This window comes from Colias eurytheme, chromosome 15 (assembly GCF_061535395.1).
Source record: "Colias eurytheme isolate Ceu_HAF_F1 chromosome 15, ilColEury1 Martin Lab GWU primary, whole genome shotgun sequence".
Lineage (NCBI taxonomy): Eukaryota > Metazoa > Arthropoda > Insecta > Lepidoptera > Pieridae > Colias > Colias eurytheme.
In genome coordinates this window covers 4,509,277-4,535,567 of record NC_142994.1, presented here as the reverse complement: position 1 = coordinate 4,535,567, position 26,291 = coordinate 4,509,277, and the positions used below count along the sequence as shown (strand labels likewise).

Sequence of the window (26,291 nt, the reverse complement as noted above, 5' to 3'; positions counted from 1 at the left end):
CAAAGAAAACTTAAGATCAGCCTGTTTATCCTTTTTTTTGTTCAATTTCTGATTATATCTTGTGTTCTACAACAGAATAGAAACAACTTATATTGGAGACATTGCTCTTGTATTTTGTAAAGGAGTAAGTTTTACAAAACAGTTCTACAAAATACAAAAGTTATGAGTAACATTTCATATTTTCTACGAATGAAATTACAACAAAAATCATAGAAATATTTTATTCTGTTGATTTCCTTATCTTTTCAATAATATCAAGGACAGTGACAGTGCATCCAGAAATTGCACAAAATACACCGAATACGACAATCAGAACATTTTTCCATAAGATCCAGTTATATTTTCCAAGGTCTTCCCATCTGAATATAGTTTCTACTACTCCTGGTATAATAAGTCCTAGTGTTGAATAAAACAGAGCTCCTACTAGGTTAGTTATGTGTTCTAACATTGGTAACGCTACTCCGACTCCACCTGAAAACATAGAATTGTTGAATAAAGCTATAAACATGGTGATTAGTGTTTATTTATGTAGGTATACTAAATAAATAAATAAATATTATAGGACATTATTACACAAATCGACCTAGTCCCACAGTAAGCTCAAAGGCTTGTGTTGTGGGTACTAGGCGACGATAAATATAATATTATAAATACATATATAGATAATAACACCCAGACCCAAGAACAAATAATTAGCTCCGTCACGCTGGAACCCGCTTTAAAAAAAACCTTACTTTTTTTCAGCCTATTTTACCTACAAACGATGCTAATAAATGTAGTATAGGTCAATTTTTTGTAGTCTTATTAGTTACTTAGAAAACATCATTGATATCGTTCGAAGTAAAAAATATAAATAATAGCGTGTTGATTAGTTTTGGAATGGGTTCCAAATTGATTGTAGTTTATTGTAGTGGCAAGAAAATTCTTTATTTGCGTTGTTTTATCTCAAATTATTGCAAGAAGGTCACAATAACAAGATTTTAAAAAATAAATAACACTTGTTCAAAAACTACAAACGATGCCAATAAATGTAGTATAGGTCAATTTTTTGTAGTCTTATTAGTTACTTAGAAAACATCATTGATATCGTTCGAAGTAAAAAATATAAATAATAGCGTGTTGATTAGTTTTGGAATGGGTTCCAAATTGATTGTAGTTTATTGTAGTGGCAAGAAAATTCTTTATTTGCGTTGTTTTATCTCAAATTATTGCAAGAAGGTCACAATAACAAGATTTAAAAAAATAAATAACACTTGTTCAAAAACTACAAACGATGCCAATAAATGTAGTATAGGTCAATTTTTTGTAGTCTTATTAGTTACTTAGAAAACATCATTGATATCGTTCGAAGTAAAAAATATAAATAATAGCGTGTTGATTAGTTTTGGAATGGGTTCCAAATTGATTGTAGTTTATTGTAGTGGCAAGAAAATTCTTTATTTGCGTTGTTTTATCTCAAATTATTGCAAGAAGTTCACAATAACAAGATTTTAAAAAATAAATAACACTTGTTCAAAAACTACAAACGATGCCAATAAATGTAGTAAAGGTCAATTTTTTGTAGTCTTATTAGTTACTTAGAAAACATCATTGATATCGTTCGAAGTAAAAAATATAAATAATAGCGTGTTGATTAGTTTTGGAATGGGTTCCAAATTGATTATAGTTTATTGTAGTGACAAGTACGCACGACGTACGCACGCTTATATTTAATCGGTAATGTCCATATACATATAAAGGTATGCTGTCGGAAGACAAACTGTGAAACTACGAACGATTTCCTTTTCTATTTTCCAACGTCTTAAAATGTATCACTCTATTAAACACTAACAGCCGTACAAATAAAAACTTGCTTATTCAAACCTTATGCAATGCATAGATATGATAAGAATAAATAAAGAATAAGGATGTCATAATTTCTTACAAATAAATTTGGAATAACGTCGATGTAACTATGCTCACGCTATGCAATAGGCGCAAAGCGGCAACGTCGCAATTCATTCACAAAATTATGAAAAACATTGAAATTGTCTACGGTTAAGCCTTGGTGCTGTCATTTTGCTGACGCTCGTTTGACTTCGTCGAATTTGTTGTGAAGTTTCATCATACGATGTTCTGTTTATTTATTTTTTAAATATTTATTGAAAATAATTTAAATATATCATTAAATATGCAAGCAAATGAAAGAGAACGCTATCCAATATCTGGAGAACAGAAGATAAACCCACCTTGAGATAGGGAGTTGCCAAATAACTGGTACTCAAAACATACAACTCCAGGCTTGGAAGATTTATATTTTCAACGAAAGTGTATATTATTGTGATAAGTTTAGAAATAAGTTTTATGTATGTATGGTTTGGCGCATGTTGTAAATAAATAAATCATTATAAATATCAAAAGGGTTTTTCATAATTTCGTATATTTTGACATTTCATACAAAATTTTCCATTTCAATAGGTACGTAATGAAATTATTAATTTGCTCAACTTTTTCTACTTCTCGTATTACTCTCATTGCTATTATCTCAAATTTAGATTGAAAATTGCTTCTAAAACTTGTAAAACACAGCACAATGTACTAAAAGATATGTTATACCTCGGTTATGTCAGACTTATACTAGGGTGGTAGCCGTAATAAGGACGGAATAGCATTAGTATGAATACTTATTACGAAGTTATACTAGGTTACATTTATTTCGTGTTTATTTGTATGATTTTTCCTTATTCTTAGTTTATTCTTTGCATAAAATGTTATAACTCGTTTATTTGTACGGCTGTAAGTAGATTTATTCATTCGCACTTATAATCAGTAATAAGCAAGACATACAAATATAAAGGTACTGTGACAATTGTTCATATCGTTTGTAGTTTTTATGCCAGTGTCATTTTATTATACCACTACAATTTGGCTAGTTTTATCTGATTTTTCTTGAAGTTTTAGAGGATAAATTATTTTACCAGTACTACAATAAACGATAAATGACAATATTAATTCCAATTTTTTATATTGCACTATTTTGAGTTTTTTTTCGTTTCGGATGGAATTTATCCATTATTTCATTTTAATTACTTTTGTCGTCTCAGCAGTTTCGGATTATTAAGTGACTTTGTAACATTGAACAGCAAACTACTGAACATTAAAGATATCCAACTCTATTTTTTTTTAACATATATCATGTGCAATTTAATGTACACTAAATTACGAAACTCCCACACGCATACACAAACACGCACGTGTGCGAAGATGTATGTATGAGCATGAATATTTTTTTTTTCTTAAACTACAAACGACACGAAATCCAAGGCTCATAATTGTTTTGAATATATTAACTTATTGAACACTAAATTTTTTGTTTTTTATTGCTTACAGGGTTTCAGCAGCCACTACAAACATATGAGTTTAGCTACAATCAACTACATTGTTTGTAGTTGATTGTAGCTAAACAATCAATGGTCAATTTTTTGTAGTCTTATTAGTTACTTAGAAAACATCATTGATATCGTTCGAAGTAAAAAATATAAATAATAGCGTGTTGATTAGTTTTGGAATGGGTTCCAAATTGATTGTAGTTTATTGTAGTGGCAAGAAAATTCTTTATTTGCGTTGTTTTATCTCAAATTATTGCAAGAAGGTCACAATAACAAGATTTTAAAAAATAAATAACACTTGTTCAAAAACTACAAACGATGCCAATAAATGTAGTAAAGGTCAATTTTTTGTAGTCTTATTAGTTACTTAGAAAACATCATTGATATCGTTCGAAGTAAAAAATATAAATAATAGCGTGTTGATTAGTTTTGGAATGGGTTCCAAATTGATTGTAGTTTATTGTAGTGACAAGTACGCACGACGTACGCACGACGTACGCACGACGTACGCACGCTTATATTTAATCGGTAATGTCCATATACATATAAAGGTATGCTGTCGGAAGACAAACTGTGAAACTACGAACGATTTCCTTTTCTATTTTCCAACGTCTTAAAATGTATCACTCTATCAAACACTAAGTAGATTTATTCATTCGCACTTATAATCAGTAATAAGCAAGACATACAAATATAAAGGTACTGTGACAATTGTTCATATCGTTTGTAGTTTTTATGCCAGTGTCATTTTATTATACCACTACAATTTGGCTAGTTTTATCTGATTTTTCTTGAAGTTTTAGAGGATAAATTATTTTACCAGTAACTACTACAATAAACGATAAATGACAATATTAATTCCAATTTTTTATATTGCACTATTTTGAGTTTTTTTTCGTTTCGGATGGAATTTATCCATTATTTCATTTTAATTACTTTTGTCGTCTCAGCAGTTTCGGATTATTAAGTGACTTTGTAACATTGAACAGCAAACTACTGAACATTAAAGATATCCAACTCTATTTTTTTTTAACATATATCATGTGCAATTTAATGTACACTAAATTACGAAACTCCCACACGCATACACAAACACGCACGTGTGCGAAGATGTATGTATGAGCATGAATATTTTTTTTTTCTTAAACTACAAACGACACGAAATCCAAGGCTCATAATTGTTTTGAATATATTAACTTATTGAACACTAAATTTTTTGTTTTTTATTGCTTACAGGGGTTCAGCAGCCACTACAAACATATGAGTTTAGCTACAATCAACTACATTGTTTGTAGTTGATTGTAGCTAAACAATCAATGGTCAATTTTTTGTAGTCTTATAAGACTACAAAAAATTGACCTATACTACATTTATTGGCATCGTTTGTAGTTTTTGAACAAGTGTTATTTATTTTTTAAAATCTTGTTATTGTGACCTTCTTGCAATATTTTGAGATAAAACAACGCAAATAAAGAATTTTCTTGCCACTACAATAAACTACAATCAATTTGGAACCCATTCCAAAACTAATCAACACGCTATTATTTATATTTTTTACTTCGAACGATATCAATGATGTTTTCTAAGTAACTAATAAGACTACAAAAAATTGACCTATACTACATTTATTGGCATCGTTTGTAGTTTTTGAACAAGTGTTATTTATTTTTTAAAATCTTGTTATTGTGACCTTCTTGCAATAATTTGAGATAAAACAACGCAAATAAAGAATTTTCTTGCCACTACAATAAACTACAATCAATTTGGAACCCATTCCAAAACTAATCAACACGCTATTATTTATATTTTTTACTTCGAACGATATCAATGATGTTTTCTAAGTAACTAATAAGACTACAAAAAATTGACCTATACTACATTTATTGGCATCGTTTGTAGTTTTTGAACAAGTGTTATTTATTTTTTAAAATCTTGTTATTGTGACCTTCTTGCAATAATTTGAGATAAAACAACGCAAATAAAGAATTTTCTTGCCACTACAATAAACTACAATCAATTTGGAACCCATTCCAAAACTAATCAACACGCTATTATTTATATTTTTTACTTCGAACGATATCAATGATGTTTTCTAAGTAACTAATAAGACTACAAAAAATTGACTTATACTACATTTATTAGCATCGTTTGTAGGTAAAATAGGCTGAAAAAAAGTAAGGTTTTTTTTAAAGCGGGTTCCAGCGTGACGGAGCTCAAATAATTGAGTTCATCACACAAATATTTGCCCTGACCGGGGATCGAACCCGGGACCGTCGGCTCAGTAGGCAGTTGCTTTACCACTGTGCCAACCACGTCGTACTAGATTTAAGGTGAAGAAGAAGTGATTTAATATTATCTCTTGGATTTTCCAGTTTATTAATTACTGGTGCGTCTTATTTCGTTCTCATGGAATGAAATAATTCTTTTATTTTCATAAAATAATAAATTGAGTACTTTTAAAATTATTTCAATGAGGCAATATAACATGACATAAACTGGATTTTTTGAAATAACGGTAATTCTTACATACTTTAACTCCTTCGTGTAAACTTACCGCAAAAAAGCACGACAGCGGTTCTGCCAAATATTTGTGTTATATTTCTATATTCCTTTCGTATGTGGGGTTCAATAAATCTTGTCAGAACACCAACAACGACAAAGAAGTGCAATGGATAAGTAAGAAATATAGAGAGTGCTATAAAAATCTTCGCGAAAATTGCTGGCCTGAAAAATGTATATTATACAATTATTATTCATTATATATGTATAATTTAGTTAAAAGTACGTGTATAATATATTTTCTAGTATAAAGGTAAATGAATCGAATTACCAGATATATTTGTACTCGTAAATAAAAAATCAACTAATAGAGCTTTAGAATTATCCTTTCTTAATTAATTAAAATCCATAAAACTCCAACTTCTATAAAATTTGCATTGTCTTTAAACCATTGAAGTATTTAACAGTTTCAATTTTCAAAATATTTTTTACACAATACATTAGCCTAAAATTCATGAAAAAAAAAATCATACCAATCGTCAATAGGCAAGTTCAACGTGATCGAGCCCCTCAATTCATTGCCATATCTTAAATATCCGAACAGCCCAAGGATGGTATATAGAACCATGATGAACGTCATGGCTATCACCAGCACGCCTGGGCATCCAAGGAAATGCTGCGGCTTCTTCATGGCATTCTCTACCGGCATCACGACACCGATGCCTTCCATTGCGAAGATCACTGTACTAATTATTAATGTTATTAATGTGTATGTAGTGATTAAAAAAAATAATGATTTATGGTTCTAATGTTTGTAATTTGTGTACGTACCTATGCAATATGCATTAATGAAAAAACTCGTTAAACATTAGGTAAACTAGAAAAATATTAGAAAGAATATTCAATTTAAGTTCCTGTTTACAGATACATACAGTTTTGATCGTTTTATTAAAAGCATATTTGCCAAATAAAATTTAATTTAAGTTATTAGGTTCATGAAACATCGAAAATATGTTTCCTATTTTTAGCTACCGAATTAATACGAAACATCGTACGTGTATTGGTATTTTATGTGTATGTTGTTATAGTATCTTGCAATTATCGTAATTTTAACTTCCACTCAAATTATACATACGTGTAAAACTATACTTACGAAAGAAAAGCCGGTAGTCGCGCTGCTGGGCCCACAACTTTCCTATCCGCAACAGATATTTCATCTTTGAAGATATAATATATGCATATTGCGAACGTGGCGACCAATAAAACGTTAGCAACCAACGAAAATGGGGCTAACCATTTCAAATATCTAATTTGGCACATCAAACAAAGTGGGATTAGTATTATTAAGCAATAATATTCGACTGGCAGAATAATTGTTGGCACATATCTATCGAAGAGCTGAAATGATAACGAAAATATAATATTTTGTAGTACATGTAATTTTTTTTTATTAAGACAAAGATTACTTATAAATTTAAAAGTTGTAAGTATCTATTGACCGCTTCCTCTGCATACAGAAAAGTTCCATAAACACTATAAAACCATTGTATAGATATAGCCTATATTTTCAGTTTTGAATGCTGAATGTATAAAAAATAGAGATAAAGATATAGACCAAAATATTGTAGACGTGTTCTATGTTATTGAGTAAGTTTATAAAAATATTAACTACCTGTTTTATTGAATCGGCTATTAAAACTGTAAAAATACAACATACACCTAAGTAAGTGAGTAATTGTGCCACCTCCGCAAATATTCTGAAAAATATAAGATTAAGAATAAATTTGATTTTTCTTCAATTCTCCAATACAAACAAATTTGAAGACAATACGAAAACATACGAGTTGGTTTTAACATCATGATAGTGATAGTAGGTTAGCATACCATTTCCATGATTATTCAGTATGACATTGGCATTCAGCCTTCAGTGAAAGTATGTACCAGTACCTACTATCATTATCATTTTGCATTCAAGGTTTTTATTCTGAAATTCAGTCGTAAGGCGTTCGGTTAAAATGTCTGCATCTTTAGATACTGACTGTCTTATTTAGTTTCATCTGATTATTATAATTTACGTAAACGTACCGAGATAACAGACATTATTATTTAAAACTAAAACAAAAACATATAGCTGATTACAAATAATGCTTGCATAGAAAATTTATTACTTACCGAGCAAATTTAGCAAATGGTTTAATTCTTTTATCCCCAATAGAGAATGCTGCTTCGCAAGTTTCAGCATAATTTAATAAAGGTTTCCTAAGAACTTTACAACATCCACGAGATACCTTAACCTGAAATGTTTCAAATTAATTACACAAATACGATTGTTCAATTTTTAAATATTTATATTAAATATTGACACAAATATTTAGTTTTACATTCTTCAATAATAAAACGAACATACTTATTTGTTTGAGAACGGGTGCGAAGTAGGTACTCGATCTTAAAGACATTCATAATAATATATATAAAGATCATTTTAATTTATTTTGAGAATAATGATAGAAAGCTACTTACAAATATGTGAACACAGTGACCACAAATAAATGCTACTATTATTGTGCCCACAATACCAAAGCACCATCCAGCATTGGAAAAGGCAAGAGGCATAGCAAGGATCCCTGATCCTAGTGAAGCTTTCAATAAATTTGCTAAGGATCGTATATCGCTGAAATTAAGTTATAAGTACTCAAAATAACGTTTTCTTATAAATTTTGTATTTGTGTCATGCCATTTTACATTGAATTGCTCAATGTTATAAGGACTAAATAATAAACTAGAAACATAATAGAAGGCAATGCACTGCTTTGCAATAGTATTCGTATTTACAGTTATTTGTAGGTTAGTTGTAACTACCAACTAGGTTGTATAAATTGAAAAACGTCTGAATCTAAAAACATACTTTAATGTGACGCTTTAAAACAGACTTTCATATAATCAAAGATGAACTCGCAAGAACATCAAAGGTTCATTATGGAAAATGATCCTCATCAAATGTCAATTTTTTCACATCGATTTATATTATAGTGTTATAAAGGTTGCTTCAATTATAATAAATTGACTTACGAGTTAGGCTTTTTGACTTGTCGATGTTCATAAGGATTATATTCCTTCTCTTGCGTGTTTTCCGCATCATTAGGTACACTCATGTTATCACTTGAGAAAGGTATTAATTATCCTTCGTTCCACGTTTATAGAATGCGCGTGCTTTCATAAGAAAATCGCTCTTAAAATACAATAATATAGAAGCAAGAATTAATTCCGATTCGAGGTTGGTGAATGACAAGGTTTGTATAAACATAAGTGTTTTATAGTTATAATCTCAGTATTTAAATCGTAGATAACAATGAGATAAATACTGGAACCCTATAACGTATGCAGTATGAAATGTTTAAACTATCTTTACAAAATTTGAACAAGCATGAATTAGCAATGTTAGATACTCTTATATATTAAAAATGTTGTAAATGAGCAAATTCTTATTACACCTGCACCTGTATAAATGTTTTCTTTAAACTTTATATTAGGTATTTAAATTAAACTACATAGTATAAAATTTTCAATACTTTAATAAATTACAATAATTTCACGGATATGTATTGTCTAAGAAATAATATTAAATTAATAACTATATTTACTATTCCATTTTGCTATTTATTATGGCGATGATGTCAAGAACTGTGACTGTACATCCTGATATTAAACTTCCGAGACCGAATAAAACAATGAAGATATTCTTTACTAGGACCCATTTAAAGGTTCCAAGGTTGTTCCATCGGAACACAGTCTCGACTATTCCAGGGATTACAAGCCCTAGGATGGAGTAGAAACAGGCGCCAACGAGATTGATGATTTGTTCCAGTAAAGGCAATGCCACACCAATTCCAACTGAAAGAAATAATATTTCTGTAATCGATTTATATCACTAAATTGTAACATTGTAAATGAGGGATAACAATAACCTCGATGGTTATTATTTTTCAATCAATATGTAAATTTTTCATGATTATAAACACCACCTGTTGCCATTCTTTCCTTTGAATAGGTATGGTAGCGTTACATTTATAATGTATGTTGACAGTAGAATAATTTTAATAGTTGAATATGAACTTACCACAAAAGCAAACTCCTAAAGTCCGTCCTCCAATATCAGCTATGTTCTTATAACGATCCCCAATATACGAATCGGTGTATCTCTTAAATATATCAAAGACTACGTAAAATTGTAAGGGATACGTGAAGAAGATAGACAAGGCGATGAAAACTTTAGCAAATATAGCGGCCCTGAAAGGAAAATGTCAAATAAGATTGAGTTTAATGTAAAGATATAGATATAAAAGAAAAGTGAACGGCATCTAATGTAAAGTGAAATAAATAATTAACTACGAATAAACTGATTGAACAAATATCAGCTCTTACAGGAATTTTAACTCAGTATTGCTTTCTATACGGTAGCCGTACTCTTTACAATAACATAATAACATATTTATTAAATCTATACAATATCATAATAACCCACTCAAAAAGCGATTACTGGGTACAGTATAGTAAAAACAAGCTTAACAATTTGAGTGTTTGATAGGTTATCGATATTAGCATTAAGCTCTTTTACAGCAGCGGTATCTTTAAAGTTACAATGAATACATAATTGGGATTACAGTCAGAAAGTTACTGTTTAATATTATTTTCTGTTAAAGTTGTTGTTTGGAATGATAGAAAGGGAACTATTAAAAGATATTTCAAAGCTCAAATGTCCAATAAATATGTCTTCACTACATGAACTGTATAAAACTAAATTCTATTACCTAATTTGTAAACTATATTTTTATCATTAGATAATAGATATATAGTTTATTTTCACTTAATACATTCAGGACATAAATATAATGGTTATATGTTTAGAATTTGATTATAATAGTTTAAAACAAACTAAAAGCATATTTACCAGTCGTCAATCGGGAGATTTAGTGTAATGGATCCTCTCGCAAGGTCCCCATAACGAAAGTAACCGAATAGACCCAATGTACTATAAAAGAATACGATAGCCGACATAGCCACAACCAAAACACTAGGACATCCAAGAAAGTGTTGTGGTTTCTTCATAGCATTCTCGACGGGCATGACCAAGCCGATGCCTTCCATTGCAAAAATTACGGTCCTGAAGAATTTATGTTTATTTAATAAAATGTCCTTTTTTAAATCTAGGTCGGATTTTACTATTAACGTAATATAGTGCTTTTTTATTTCATTCTTATAAATATTTAATAATTAATAATATGTTAATTGTAGTGCAGATTTATAAGAAAGGAGGTAACACATTCTTCTTGCTTTAACGAGAGAATTTAAAGTAGATGAATAATTTTGAAATTATCAATATTTAATGTATTAAAATTGATCGACTGTTATAATTGCAAAATCATGAACTGAGTCACCTTTCTCAACTTACGATATAAAAGCCGGAAACCGGGCCGGGTCACCGACAACTTTCTTATCTGAAAAGTTGATTTCATCCCCAAAAATATAATAAAGGCAAATAAGGTATGTTGCTACTAAGAAAAAGTTTGCTAGCATTGAGAAAATAGCGAGCCACTTCAAATATTTCACTTGGCATAACAGGCATAATGGTATTAAAATGATGAGACAGTAGTATTCCACAGATAAATTGACGCCGGGAACATATCTGTCTACGAGCTGAAAAAAAAATTGTATTATACAATAACGTAAACAATATTAATTTAAATGAAGTTACATTAAAAATTTGCAAACCTGTTTGATAGAATCCGATATCAAAACTGTATAAATACAACAAACACCGACGTATGTTGATAGTAGTGAAAATTCGGCGAAAATACTGAAATATAATAAATACTTTATTTATTGTTATACCTATATTATACATTAGTTGGCAATGAGAATGAGGAACTAAACAACATCGTAGAAAGTTATATTGAAGTGTAAAACTAACATATTATTATCAATAATGTATAGCTTTGTTATTATTTTTTTGGACATTATTTGATCAAGTTATATTAGCCGCAACTACATTATTTTGTAGCATTATTGTGATATGTCAAAGAAAACAATGAAATCATAATATGAACGAAATTACAATTATTGCTTGATAACAAATTGTATTTTTGGGCTACCTAATATATAAAAATATTTAATTGGTTCTGAGTGTTTAAATTGTGAATTGAATGAATAGGAACAGGAAATTGAAAAAAAGTAATATTATCTAGTAATTAATGCAATACCTCGCTGCTTTGGAGTATCTGTGAAGGCATTTAGGTCCATTATTGAATGCAGATTCACAAGTTTCAGCGTAATTTAGTTGAGGCTTCTTTTCGATTTTACAACAACCTCTAGACGTTTTCACCTAAAATAAATTATAAAATAGTCAGACATTTTCTTTAAGAATAATTTATGAAATGAAAAAACATGAACTACGCTAGGTTTTAAGTATCTACGAGACGATAAGTCACGGGCATCAACCATTAAAAATGAAATTATGTTATGATATTTATGATAATAATAAATGGGTACTTAGTAAAACTAACATGTTGTTTGAGATAATCAATTTCAGGAATAGTTTTATTGACACTTATATAAAAATTAACTCACCAAAATATGAATACAATGTCCACAAATGACACCAACAATAATTGTTCCTATGATTCCGACACCCCATCCAGCATTCGAAAATGCCAGGGGACCAGCTAATAGTCCCGAACCTAGCGAAGCTTTTATTATGTTTGCGGTAGCCCTTACGTCTCTGAAATTATTCGAGACATTTGTTCAACATAAAATAATTAAAAAGAAGAATATGATTAATGTGTAAGTATAAAGATTTTTATTACATTTTGTATGAAACGTTATGATAGGTACATACCTACATGAATGACGAATGTGTCATGGATAATAATGATAAATGTTTGTAAAACAGAATGAATTAATTTTAAAAACTTACGAACTAGGTTTTAACACTTTTCTATGTTCATACGGATTGTATTCACTTTCCTTACAGTCGATCTTCTCTATTGTCACACTCATAATGTAAAAATACACTTCACTTAACAATACAGTTTCACTTTTAATTAAAAGGAACCATTTAATATAAAATTAAGGTATAATTCCATCCGTCGTATAGTTCAGTCATTAATTTAGAACACTTCAATTAACGTTAAATCTAAATAGTCTACAATTACAACCTTACCCTTGTTTGACACTCGAAGCCTACAGTGAGCAAACAATGCGGGTGTTTTATAGTTTAAGACTTAGATAAAAATGTTAAACCAATCACGGTTTGTCTAAATATTCAACGACATTCTTCATAAACATAGTTCATAAAATAAGGTGTCGGAAGCGCACAGGTTTGGTGATAAGTGATAACTGAATAATATCGTATGAAATCATGCAACAATAGATCTGTCGTGAAGGTAATGACAGTGTATGAAATGGTCGATGATAACATGATGATTGTTTTATGAATTGTTCTGAACATGCATAGGATTTTATCCATAGTTAGTTGCAAATGGAAAAGTAGTTGTTTGTTTTTTAAACATTTGTATTATTTTATGTTTAATGTGCAAGAGAAATAACATCAGAAGGAACGCAATGAAAGATTGAATTAGAAATTGTGTAGTAGTTATAATATCTACATGTAGAAATTCTCTCCGAGGTCGTTTGTTGCTTTTTAAAATTGTTAATTGCTTTTATAAACATCCAGATTTTGGTTATTAAATCACTACATAGTATAAAACAAAGTCGCTTTCTCTGTCCCTATGTCCCTATGTCCCTTTGTACGCTTAAATCTTTGAAACTACGCAACGGATTTTGATGTGGTTTTTTTAATAGATAGAGTGTTTCAAGAGGAAGGTCTATATGTATAATAACATCCATCAAATAGTGGAGAAGTACTGTTATTTTTGAGGTTTCTAATGTGATGTCGTAAAAAATTACATTTTTGCGCTTACATTGCAAACTACGAGTTTTATCAAAATAATGTACTAAGTATTATACACATTGAAAAGGTCTACAGAAAAGTCCGCGGTGTTATATGTCTATCACTTATGTATAACCCACAATAACTTTTTTTGTTATTTACTTTTTACGACAAATAATGGCTAATTTTCGAAGCGATTTTAACCAATACAGCATTAATCCTTAACCAATTAATTACCTTGAATACATTGTTGATTTAATATAGATCTATATGGCCCTTTACACCGTATGATTTAAGTGAATATTTTCGAAAATTACAGATTTAAAAATTGCGGGACGTAGCGTTTGCGGCGGCACCGGCCGGCCGCCCGGCTATATATTTTATACCCGTGCGAAGCCGGAGCGGGCCGCTATGTTTTTATATACAACGTTCACAGTTTTTCTGTAGTGTATTTAGTATCAGCATTGCACCCGTGCGAAGCCGGGGCGGGTCGCTAGTAAATAAATAAATAAAGCACCTAGTCTAAAGTCTACTCTAGAATTAAAATTTACAACTATCATGGGTACAACTATCAAGGAGAAACAATAAAACGCTTTTTACTTAAATTCATTTATTTTTTAACATTTTTATAAATGATTTCAGATTGTTCACAACAAAATATTATGGTACTATATATTACTATAGTCTTGTACTAGTCATAAAATCTAATTTCATAAGAACACGCGGCAAAATAATTCGATTTTATATCGATTATTTTTCATTACATTTACATTTAAAAACATTTTCTCATGCTATACGACAATCATTCATTTGAGCTTTGCTTAAATATAATAGTGACATTTCTATGCTAAAAAATATATGCATCGCATATTATGTTCTACGAATAAACAATTATTCTTCATTCATAATACACTCATTACTTAAATACTATGATTTTCAAACTACTGATTTCATTTGACATTTTGGGCAATAACTTTCAGATATTTTCATATGTAAATGAAAATGCTGAATTTCAATATTTTGTTAGCTCTCAAAAGTACAATTATTAGTATGGACTATAATTGTTTTTGGCGAACCACCAGGGCCTGTTTGAGCTTAGAAGTGGTTTAGGTGTAGGAAAAACGTATGACTGAGATGGTTGACTGGGGAACTGGTAGGAGAATTGTTGACGAGCGTTGTTGGTATAAGTCGGAAGAGATCTGAAAGCTGGGGAAATACCTGTAAAAGTTTGAGGAGTTACAGAAGCAAGGTTTGCATCGTAAAGACTCAGTGAATTGTCGAAAGTTGGATTTTTAAACTGCGTGATTGCTTGAGATGGATCAGGTTCACAAACTGTTCCTTGTACCAGTGAGTCGAAATTAGCCGCATAAATTCTAAAATTTATATCGCTGTAATCAAGTTCTGATTCCAAAAAGACGGCCATACGATCTGAAATAACCCAAACATTCCTATCGTTATCAATTTTCACGTCACAAGGGAAAATAAGACCGACATCATCTTTATCAGCGATAGCAGTGTTTTGTGGTTTGAGTGGAAGGTTTGTGTTCCAACATCCAATAGCATTTTGATCGATTAAATTGTAAAGTTGGACACCCGTTTCATCCATAACTTTAGATGTCGTATGAGTATTAGGGCCACGAGATCCAACAACTTTGAAGTCATGGTATGAGCCTTCTACTTTAGATTCATCTCTTAAGATACGCGTAGACACAGCGAACTCCGTGTAACTTGACAAAGGACTGAAGTAAAGGGTTCTGAATCCATCAGGTCCCCTGGGTGAAGCAGAAATTCCGAATATTCCTTCAGCTCCCCATTGGAAGTTCAGACCTGCGATGTTGAAGTCACCGACCAATGGATCGGGGAAGAAGTAACTGTGACTAAAGCGCCATGATTTGTTTTGTTCCCACGAATAGGCGATTAATCCATATCCAAGCTCGTCTGAGAAGTATGCGAAGGTATCGTCACAGGAGTCACCTTCGTCTAAGGCTATGTTAGCGATGAAAGTTGTGGAGACAATATCTTCATTCCTGAATACATATCTTCTTAAACGTCTGTTGGTGTTTAGGTCGTATACGTTCAATGCGTAGGGACACACGTTGGTTACATTAGGATCTGAAAAAAATATATCAGTCAATATTCTACAAATCATGATTTATTAATATAGTTATTTATATCTGCTTATTGAACTCTTACCATATCCATAGGTGCCGACATCTAAGACCCACAAACGATCGCATTTGTCTGCCTTGATTCTGTACACAGTAGTTAGACCTTCCTCACAATTTCCTAATTCATTTTCTCTAAAACTTGGATATGGTGTCAGTTTCGGAGACGGATCATAGGGAGCATCCATATCAATGTAATTTAATGTGGCAGGAATACCTGTGAAAATAATAAAAATTATTGATTACTTTATTATTTAACATTAGGTAATATTGAGGTGGTTCAATTGTTTTAAGCAATTAAATTTAAGTTAAGGAAATACCTCGTGAAGGTTTCATGTCATGTCATATGTTCATATACATTTAAGTACATAAATTGACCATGATTCATTACCAAGAAAAATACATTACAGACATTCATTAGATAATTTTGACTTGTGTATAATTCAAATCGATTTAAGACAGCCGATAATAATCTACAGGCTTTGTACTTATTTTAACGTTAAAATATGAATAGTTGCTAAGCCCTTAGATACTGTTAACCCATATTGATAAATGTTGGTAGGCGAACTGAGTTCCGCCAACTCAATACATCAATCTTCGTAGGTACAAATAAATTGCCATACCTAATCAATTTACCAGTATCCTGTTTGGCAAAAACGATAGTTACAGTACAGAAATTGTTAACTTTGCATAATTGATTGATGTATCATAATTTGGCCCAGCTCTAGTTAAAATAAATGGGAAAACTTAACCTTTAGTTTAGGTTAGGTCAGTAAAGTTGTTGCTTGTAAAGTGACGCATCTTGCTTTAACCAATGGTTCAAATTAAAACGAAAAGGTCTGTCTGTGTCCGTTAATTTTGTGTGTCAAATTTAACATCAACAACCGATTATAGCATCGTTTAATTTGTTAGAGAAATCAGGTTTGAGCCAGTTAGTGGATTGTTGGTAACTTAACAGTTAAGTGTTATTAGATGATGAGATAATATTTATGGATTAAAGATGTCCCAATAGGACAGACTGCTCGGTAAATATTTACTTATGTAATTCTGTTTGTGAAGGGAAAAAGGTTTTAAAAATGTATGTTGAATTGAACATTTTAATTGCTTATTTTAATTGCAGATAGGGTCATAATAATATATATTATAATTCGTGAAAATATATTTGTGCGAAGAGTGTGCCATTACAATTAGGGAAATATTATAGGATTTAGGTATACAATTTCTATATAAAATAAAGCTTCATAAGATTTTTAATTTTTTAAACCTTTAGTTTCTTTCAAATGATTCGAGATTAAATAGACGATATGGTAGCTCTATTTAAGAAAAACTGTTTTCGTGTAGGAAATAAGTCTACAAATTCGACATGTTTTCTATACAAGAGTCTGTCTAAAATTAGTGGCGTGTTCAATAAGGCGTTTTCGGTAATTAATTAATTATTACAAAGAGATACCTTCAGTTTCAATGAAACTTAATAAGCAACACTCGATCTTTATCTAATAACGTTATCTAATTAATCCCTAGATTATAATTAATAGCGCATACAAATATAATTGAAAGACGCAAATAGACAATAATAATATGAGAGAATTATACCGTAATAATTCCGGAACTATTATCCTTCAAATTAGTGATTACTTAATAAAAACTTACAAAGAGTTCTTTGAAATACATAATTACAAAATCGAGACTAAAATTAAATTTCTTTTCTATTTTTGTATTTAGGTTTTAAGGTCGTATAATGTGCTATACATGTATTTTTAGATTTTATGTTGTGAAACGTACCAACTCAGTTGAAATACACATACCTATATCAATTTGATGAAATTCTTTGTTACTTAGCTATAGCTTCACTCGGGCTACTAGTTATTATTCTGTGACTCGGGTTGACCCGGGACACAGAATAATAACTAGTAGCTAGCTCCCAGGATAAAAAATAGCCTAAATGAACCGGTAAAGTGATAAAAACATTTTTTTTTAGTTTTAATCTGGTTGTTTTTGGGTTAAACCATAACAATCAAAACAAAAACATAATTCCTCTTCATAAGTAGACTATCAGACTTTGTCCCATCAGCGTCATTGTTGTTGAAAAAAGTTAATTATATGTTGATTATTTTTAAGTTTTCCGCGCATCTTATTTTTTTCTGGCGTAGAAATCCTCATAATAATAAGCACAACAAAAAAAAAATTAGGTAGTTGAAATTGGTACAAATAGTCATGTGTAAGTGAATATTTGCACCAATGCCGTGATTTAAGGAGATAGGGATGATATCATAATAAAAGTATAAAAAATAACACTGTGCTAATATCATAAAGCTAAAGAGTTTGTTTGTTTGCTTGAACGCGCTTATCTCAGAACCATCGGGCCGATTTGAAAAATTATTTCTCTGTTTAGAGATAGTCTATTAATTTTATCGAGGAAGGGGAGTATAGACTTTAATACATCATCACGCTAAGATCGATAGGAGCTCAGAGGAGCAATGCTGATAAAACCGAGGGGCACAGCTAGTTTTTGTATAAATGTAATTATATTAAATTGAGGTATGTATTTAAAAAAATGGGTTATTTCGATGTTGCGGTTCAGCAGTTGTGCCGGCGTAACGCAAATCATAAACACCAGCGATTAAAAGGAAATGTTGCTAATCATCTTTTTGCACGCCCGGGCGTGGTTGCTTCTTGCATAATTACCTCATTTTATTTATTACATATCATAGCATTATTATGCACTTTTTTGTTACTCATTTCAATTACTCTTGTTTGTTATTCTAAATCTTATGAATTTATAGCCCGCGACCATTGTCTGTTTTTTCTGCTGTTTGAAGAATTTTAATTAATGGAGCCTGTGGATAATTTTCAATCTTGCATTATATGTATGGGAATGTAAACTAGGTCATTGTCGGATGAAATGCACTCATTTTAAAATTGAAATATGATCGGCATTTATATTATTATTCTATACTAGTCGTGGTATACAATAAAATAATTAAGTTTTTATTAGGGCTACACAAGAAGCTTATATCTAATACACTGGAGATTACACTGTGAAAGGGATAAAAAAACATACAGGCATCATTCAACGTCATATTTTCTTGTTACAAGTTAATGGTCATAGTGCAATCTCCAGTGTATTAGATATAAGCTTCTTGGGGCTACATCAAAGAAGTTAGGGCATTTTTTGCTGTGTTGGATAAAAATATTTTTTTAACGTTTATAACTCGTGACACTCAATTCTTATTTTAAATTTAGTAGGTAACTGTTTCTATTTTCGGGCCCCAAATATAAACATAATAAAATTTAGGTCAGTTTAGTTTAAAAAATATATCCAAAACGAGCACATTATTATTTATGAAACACGTATTTCTTAATTTATTTTAAAGTTGTATTTTTATATCTTTTCAGACATTACTTGTACATCTAATGAAGTTATTTTTTGCGCTGTAATTATGTTAATGGAGATTGTAAAACTATTATCGTTCAAGCTGAGATTTATTTGAATAAGAAAATATAGTTATTACCCACACAGCTATTAGCTAATAACTTAAAAAACATGAAGGAAAAAGGAAAGATTTTTTTTGGTGGTTATGTGTTTGTTTGATATGGACATAGGAAAATTTAGTATAGGGTCGCTGACCAAAATAAACATGGTGCAATAGATAAAGTTAAAAAGAGCTACTGAATCTACAGCCGTGAGAAGTATAAAAAAATAATTTAAATTAATCAATTTTTTCTATTTAGGAAATGTATAGATTTCCTAGGATATGTGTATAAAATAATTTATTTCACACATTTCCGTGCGATTTTAGGAATTATATACAATGACGGATTACATACATTTCCGGTAACATATATAATATTTTGAGTAGCTCATGTATTAATATAATAAATAAAAGCGTTGGTGTAATAAAGGCAACTATTGCAAACATCGGAGAATTTTAGCTACTCCCATAAACAATAAAAAATCGATATTATTAATATTTCTAAATTTAAGGCCTTTTACACATAAGACGTTTAAATAGAGTATTTCCTTTCCTCGTTGTAGCATTTTTATCACGTTTTCTTGCACTTTTCATCGTTACATACTTGAACATACTTGAATATATTTTATAGAAAGTAGGAAATTGCAATATTATGTTGATGTCGAGAAATATTAAGTCTAAATAAGCACTACTATTGCGTTTCTTATGATAACAAATGTAAAATGAACAGGATCAAGTGATAATTAAGTAAGTAAATTAAAATAATTTTGAAAGGAGAAAATTATTCCATCCTTCTTAATTATATTCAAATTGAGCAAAAACTATCATTTTAATGATAAAATTATGACTAGTGAAATTAGAGACTATCTATTTTTAATTTTAGGCAATTTTGAAAAGTAGATATGTATATTGTATATTATTAGTTTATATTTATTATTACTAGTCTGAATTGATTTTTTTTAATGTTCTTAAAATAAAGTTAGGTAATTGAAATATTTTTTTAGTCCACGTAGCTATGCTATCATATAATTTCCATTGGATGCAAAATTTGATTTTATGACTATCCGAGAATTTCATATAATTAAGATATAAAAAAAAAAGAAATCTGTAATATAAAACACTAACCTGGGAACCATCTGGGAACGGACACGAAAAGCTTGTTCCTCCATCTCTCAATGCCAACAGGCAGGGCATTCTTTGGGTTGAGAGCTCCGCTGTCAATATCCCTTTGCTTTGCAAAAGGATCTGGATAGTTCCAATCCAGAACATTCCAGGCGTAAAGTTCCCGAAGCTTCACCGTCGCAGAAGCAACGACTAAGATGTAACTGAATACGAGAAGACGTCCCACCATTTTTGTGTAACTGTGAATTCAAACGGACATGTTAAGATCCAATTGACGTCATTGTTTTTTTAAACTTGTATGTATTATGGGCACTCTTAATTTTCATTTTCACTATAGATTTCAGCTATAAATAATTAATTTTATCAAAGTTTAAAAAAAGTCTATTTTGCTAATAACTACATAAAGCTGCTGCGTTTAAACTCGATACAGTTTTTGATAAAACGTGTAAATAATATGATATATACATTACGTACAATCAGTTGTAAACAGCCCTACGATTGGCTACAGCTGTTTGAATGAAACTAAAGTAATATGAGTAACCCCAGCCTTTTAAAACTTACCATATTCTCCTTCCAGTGCGTTAACGCCGAGGAAGTGATCACAGAGTTAATAAGAAATTGCATCATATTAAAATTTTGTGAATCTTAATTGCCACAACATATAGAAAAAAATATTTTTAAAGAATTTGTTTCACACGCACTCAATTTTAAATTAAATCAAAACATTAAATTCATTTTAAAATTATGCTAATTTTGCTGCAATTGCCTTTAAAATATGTTCAAATAGAAATATGTACATATCAATTTAATTTTTGTACAGAGAAAACATATAAAAAGGGCGTTTCTGGTAATTTAGTGAAATCAGGAAAATCGGATTAATTGTTTCACCAGATTAGACAAATATCAGAGTTACATAAGCATCAAAGATTATTCTTGTTTTAATGGAATGCAAAATATAGGCTTTCGTAATAAAATAAACTTAAAAATGCAAACAATCCAAAAATAGAAAATGTTTTCATATACGTGTTGTAATATTAGAATGATATACATAAAATTGGTCTTTTTACTGACCAACCTTCCTTTTCTAGTAAGCTATATTTTATAATGAAATTGTACTTATAATCTCACATATTTATTATATACTTATCACAAGAACTGGAATAAGGCTGTGTGTTATATCTCTGCTTTGTCTCTTTCTTATGTGTATAATGTAAAAGAAATAACATAATAACTTCCTAAGCATTATGTATATGGATTACACTCCACAATTATACTACCATTATTGATATACCTAGTATGTATTTATAAATTTCTACTGTTCAGAACGATGAAAAGGGATAAAAACCTCTTTCCAGACACATCTTAATGCAGCAAAAACGTCATTATTTAATAACTTTACCTTTTTTAATGCAGAAATGTTTCATTGATACACAAACTAAAACTTAACTCGAAAACCGTTATCAATAAATATTTTTGTCGTGTATTGATTCATTATGTTAATCTACTTTTATATAGTTTAAAAAGCGAGGAAATAAAATACATTATTGCGCTGATATGTAAATCGGGTTTCATAGCTCTATGGCGATACATTTACCCACGTGCGGTAGAACACGATTATTTTATCGGTTCTCTCGTGACGGCGAGCTTGCGTGTGTAATATTGATGACATAATTATCAACTAAACTGGAAGCTTTTAGCTAAGAGAAAATTAAGCAAAATTCTTTGAACGACAATTTGCTCAGGAATTTGCCTTGTAATATGATATTGAGCCAGGATAACTTAAAACATGATGGAAGTTTAATTTTACTTAAATTGAGATAAATTCTGATTTTCATAGTGATCGATTCGACACTAATTGGGTCAATGTAGTGTAGTAGGTTGAAGTGAAAGGCTCGTAGAGCTATAACTCCAGTCCATATGAGTACCTACTCGTCTCATTTTACAATGAATTCCAGATCGTAGATTAGGTAGTTTAAATAATTGTTTTGTGCACGCGTTTGGTATCATCACATCTAGCGCGTGTCACGTGCTTCCAAACGGGTTATGTAGCTCCTGCGTTTATACAAGACACAAAATTCATAACAATTTTCCGCTTTTTTATTACTGCTACTTAATAGATAATACTTCAACCTTCCTACTTAATATAGGGTCCCAAAGCCCATGATGGATCGTGATTCTATTATGTATAATGTTTGTACGTAACGCAATTGTAATCGATTGGGATTGTGGATGTAATTATTGATCAATAACTATAATATCGGTAACTTTAAACCATTATAAAATATCAGTAACTATATAACTGAATTTATATTTTTGGTTTTATGGCATTCAAATGCTTTATAAATATAAATTTATAAAGAATAGAAAAAATTCGATCACGAGGCGGGACTCGAACCCGCATCCTTCGCGCCATTCCGGGGCGGATGCCTGACCAACTCAGCCACTCGTGACCCGCCAGAGCAATCGAATTTATTCTATTCTTTCAGTTTTATGTGTCTGAAGGGACACACCGCGCGCCATCTATTGAGATGATTAACAACCATTTCAACCAATATGAAGCACTTTTCAGTGAATACAATATTGTAACGATGGAACACGACCTTTTTTGTTGAATTTATATTTTTGGTTTTATGGCATTCAAATGCTTTATAAATATAAATTTATAAAGAATAGAAAAAATTCGATCACGAGGCGGGACTCGAACCCGCATCCTTCGCGCCATTCCGGGGCGGATGCCTGACCAACTCAGCCACTCGTGACCCGCCAGAGCAATCGAATTTATTCTATTCTTTCAGTTTTATGTGTCTGAAGGGACACACCGCGCGCCATCTATTGAGATGATTAACAACCATTTCAACCAATATGAAGCACTTTTCAGTGAATACAATATTGTAACGATGGAACACGACCTTTTTTGTTGAATTTATATTTTTGGTTTTATGGCATTCAAATGCTTTATAAATATAAATTTATAAAGAATAGAAAAAATTCGATCACGAGGCGGGACTCGAACCCGCATCCTTCGCGCCATTCCGGGGCGGATGCCTGACCAACTCAGCCACTCGTGACCCGCCAGAGCAATCGAATTTATTCTATTCTTTCAGTTTTATGTGTCTGAAGGGACACACCGCGCGCCATCTATTGAGATGATTAACAACCATTTCAACCAATATGAAGCACTTTTCAGTGAATACAATATTGTAACGATGGAACACGACCTTTTTTGTTGAATTTATATTTTTGGTTTTATGGCATTCAAATGCTTTATAAATATAAATTTATAAAGAATAGAAAAAATGGAATGAATGGAATGGCGCGAAGGATGCGGGTTCGAGTCCCGCCTCGTGATCGAATTTTTTCTATTCTTTATAAATTTATATTTATAAAGCATTTGAATGCCATAAAACCAAAAATATAAATTCAACAAAAAAGGTCGTGTTCCATCGTTACAATATTGTATTCACTGAAAAGTGCTTCATATTGGTTGAAATGGTTGTTAATCATCTCAATAGATGGCGCGCGGTGTGTCCCTTCAGACACATAAAACTGAAAGAATAGAATAAATTCGATTGCTCTGGCGGGTCACGAGTGGCTGAGTTGGTCAGGCATCCGCCCCGGAATGGCGCGAAGGATGCGGGTTCGAGTCCCGCCTCGTGATCGAATTTTTTCTATTCTTTATAAATTTATAACTATATAACTTATAAATGCGATAATTTTTTCCAAGCAACTCAAGTATTCAACCGCTCTGGCAAATTTAAATTTTCCGCTTTATAAGAAAAGCATTGAGGAAAATGAATTGAGCTTTTTCACTGAAGAAAGAATGCTCCCTTAAATAGATATATCATAGGTTATAAATAAATAGTGTTATTTGTTTTATCCTTCACTGAATCTGTCCTACGACCTTGGGTATTATATAAGAAAAGTAGAGCGGAAACTGCTTAATCAAGCACAAAACAGATTTTATGCAATAACTACATACTTATTGTTTTCAGATTAACTTTATAATAATATGTAACACATTTCTGAATCGTGGAGTTCACTTTCAGTTTTATAAGGGAATGTGATAAGCCGGTTTGAATGACTCGATGTTTGTTACTTTTACTAAAGGGATTTAAGTGACGGATGCAATTTATTTTTGGAATATTCCGTTCATTACGACAAAATACCTAAATGTTTAATTTATTATCATTTTGAAACCTTTAATAGTGTCTAATCTTTTAAATTAATTCCTTTTTAAAACTAACATTTTATAATCAAATTAATGATTGTACAAATATACAAACATACTGTTAAGTTCATTACGTTGTTTCTTAAAGCCACAAATAAAAATATACGAAAATTGAATATTGTATACAGTTACAGGGTGTCCCACCGTTGGTATAGGTACTAAGCTCAAAGGAGGTTATAGTTTTGCATACGCTGAGTACGTAAAAAATACTCATAAAATTCCAGCCCCTTTTTTTTTCAAATACTTGGATGAATTCTCAAAACTCTATGTGTAGACAGACTCCTAACAAGCAACCCGCCCAACTTTGCCACCAGTACGTGAGCTTTCTTTTAAGATTATGTTTTCATTGATAAAATGCTCACATTAGCGAAGCGTTATACCTATATGCCGACTACGCGAAGATAGAGAAGAAAACATGGGTTTTAAGGAAAAATTTAACAAAAAAATTTTGACGTAATTTTTTGTTTAAGTATTTTTTACGTGATCAGTGTATGCAAAACTACAAGTCCCTTCACGTTTAGTATACCGATAGTGGGACACCCTGTATAAAACGTATTGATAAGCATTTTATTGCATGCTTGTTCTTACTCGAATAATAATAACATAATTGAATGTTCCTTTTGTATTCGAACAATATTTAATATTACATATTGAATATTAAATATAATAATATCAAATAAAACTATATATTGAACTTGCATATACTGCATTAGCACCTTCTAATAACTAGTTTATGAAATCAGTCGCTATCAGTACCTTACATATCATTGACCTAATTTACCACAAGTACTTTGCGTACTGAGCCACGAGTTAAGGAATGCTTGAATATTAAACTTTTAGAATAAAATTAATTTATACATTCAATGAATATATTTATTTGTATCAGAGTAATCGAAAATAGGTTTAGTTGTCGTTTTGTATAAAATGTTCGATTTTCATTTTCCGACATAAAGTATAATATATAGATTTAGTTAAATCAAAAAAGCAGTGCTTTGAATAAAAAATATTCCGGAAAAACGACACTCATGAAAAAAGTAGTGCAGACCATAGGAAACTAAGAAATATTAAGGAAATGATTATGGAAAAAAAATACACGAGACGAAGAGGCTTTTGAGGCGTACGAGCTTCGAAGTTGCGTGGAATTACCACATTTTGAGAAGGATAAATGGTGTATTGTATTAGGTTTTTGAAAAGCAACTTATTCAACTTTGTTATAAAAATATTTTATACGTAATCAATAAATTATTATGTATTTAAAAATCTTCAAGAAGCATTTTGGTTATATCGATCGATAACTAGTTGCAAAAGGGCTTTCACATTGCCTTATTTGATTTAAAGTTTTAAAAAATTTACAAAAAAGGTCACTGACTTTCTCAATTTAAAATTAAATATAAGAATTCTATTTTTAAACTGCATTCACAATATTACATAAGAAGAGTTAAAAAAAGATTACAAATTACGAATATTTGTAAATAATATTGTCGTACTAAA

The 26,291-nt window shown here is 30.7% G+C and overlaps 3 protein-coding genes and 1 long non-coding RNA gene across 4 annotated transcripts; all 4 read right to left on the bottom strand.

The window, feature by feature from the left end:
- Nucleotides 1–59: 59 nt before the first annotated feature.
- Nucleotides 60–9,143, bottom strand: LOC149902234 (proton-coupled amino acid transporter-like protein pathetic). Its single transcript, XM_090110329.1, has 8 exons — nt 8,937–9,143; nt 8,388–8,538; nt 8,040–8,161; nt 7,540–7,624; nt 7,021–7,265; nt 6,401–6,613; nt 5,923–6,092; nt 60–471 (listed from the first exon to the last, which is right to left on the bottom strand). The coding sequence occupies exons 1-8, from the start codon at nt 9,017–9,019 to the stop codon at nt 221–223; spliced, it is 1,320 nt and encodes a 439-aa protein (XP_089966455.1). The 5' UTR covers nt 9,020–9,143; the 3' UTR covers nt 60–220.
- Nucleotides 9,144–9,441: 298 nt separating this feature from the next.
- On the bottom strand, nt 9,442–13,262 carry LOC149902233 (proton-coupled amino acid transporter-like protein pathetic). Its single transcript, XM_090110328.1, has 8 exons — nt 12,838–13,262; nt 12,492–12,642; nt 12,125–12,246; nt 11,637–11,721; nt 11,317–11,561; nt 10,816–11,028; nt 9,985–10,154; nt 9,442–9,758 (listed from the first exon to the last, which is right to left on the bottom strand). The coding sequence occupies exons 1-8, from the start codon at nt 12,918–12,920 to the stop codon at nt 9,508–9,510; spliced, it is 1,320 nt and encodes a 439-aa protein (XP_089966454.1). The 5' UTR covers nt 12,921–13,262; the 3' UTR covers nt 9,442–9,507.
- A 1,143-nt stretch (nt 13,263–14,405) lies between these two features.
- On the bottom strand, nt 14,406–21,119 carry y (L-dopachrome tautomerase yellow). The gene is made up of 4 exons (XM_090110327.1): nt 21,047–21,119; nt 20,576–20,811; nt 16,006–16,194; nt 14,406–15,924 (listed from the first exon to the last, which is right to left on the bottom strand). The coding sequence occupies exons 2-4, from the start codon at nt 20,799–20,801 to the stop codon at nt 14,858–14,860; spliced, it is 1,482 nt and encodes a 493-aa protein (XP_089966453.1). The 5' UTR covers nt 20,802–20,811; nt 21,047–21,119; the 3' UTR covers nt 14,406–14,857.
- Nucleotides 17,365–20,239, bottom strand: LOC149902232 (uncharacterized). Its single transcript, XR_016457541.1, has 2 exons — nt 19,818–20,239; nt 17,365–19,701 (listed from the first exon to the last, which is right to left on the bottom strand). It is a non-coding gene; the product is annotated as an uncharacterized LOC149902232 (long non-coding RNA).
- Nucleotides 21,120–26,291: the final 5,172 nt, after the last annotated feature.

Excerpts from the sequence above, each read along its gene's own strand:
- LOC149902234 (XM_090110329.1), bottom strand. The coding sequence starts at position 9,019 with ATGAGTGTACCTAATGATGCGGAAAACACGCAAGAGAAGGAATATAAT. Across the intron at positions 8,539-8,936 it reads CAAGTCAAAAAGCCTAACTC|CGATATACGATCCTTAGCAA; the intron begins GTAAGTCAATTT and ends ACTTAATTTCAG. Across the intron at positions 7,625-8,039 it reads CCATTTGCTAAATTTGCTCG|AATATTTGCGGAGGTGGCAC; the intron begins GTAAGTAATAAA and ends TATATTTTTCAG.
- LOC149902233 (XM_090110328.1), bottom strand. The coding sequence starts at position 12,920 with ATGAGTGTGACAATAGAGAAGATCGACTGTAAGGAAAGTGAATACAAT. Across the intron at positions 11,029-11,316 it reads CGGTTTCCGGCTTTTATATC|GACCGTAATTTTTGCAATGG; the intron begins GTAAGTTGAGAA and ends TAAATTCTTCAG. Across the intron at positions 10,155-10,815 it reads AATCTCCCGATTGACGACTG|GGCCGCTATATTTGCTAAAG; the intron begins GTAAATATGCTT and ends TTTTCCTTTCAG.
- y (XM_090110327.1), bottom strand. The coding sequence starts at position 20,801 with ATGGTGGGACGTCTTCTCGTATTCAGTTACATCTTAGTCGTTGCTTCT. Across the intron at positions 16,195-20,575 it reads CGTTCCCAGATGGTTCCCAG|GTATTCCTGCCACATTAAAT; the intron begins GTTAGTGTTTTA and ends TTATTTTCACAG. Across the intron at positions 15,925-16,005 it reads TGTCGGCACCTATGGATATG|ATCCTAATGTAACCAACGTG; the intron begins GTAAGAGTTCAA and ends TATTTTTTTCAG.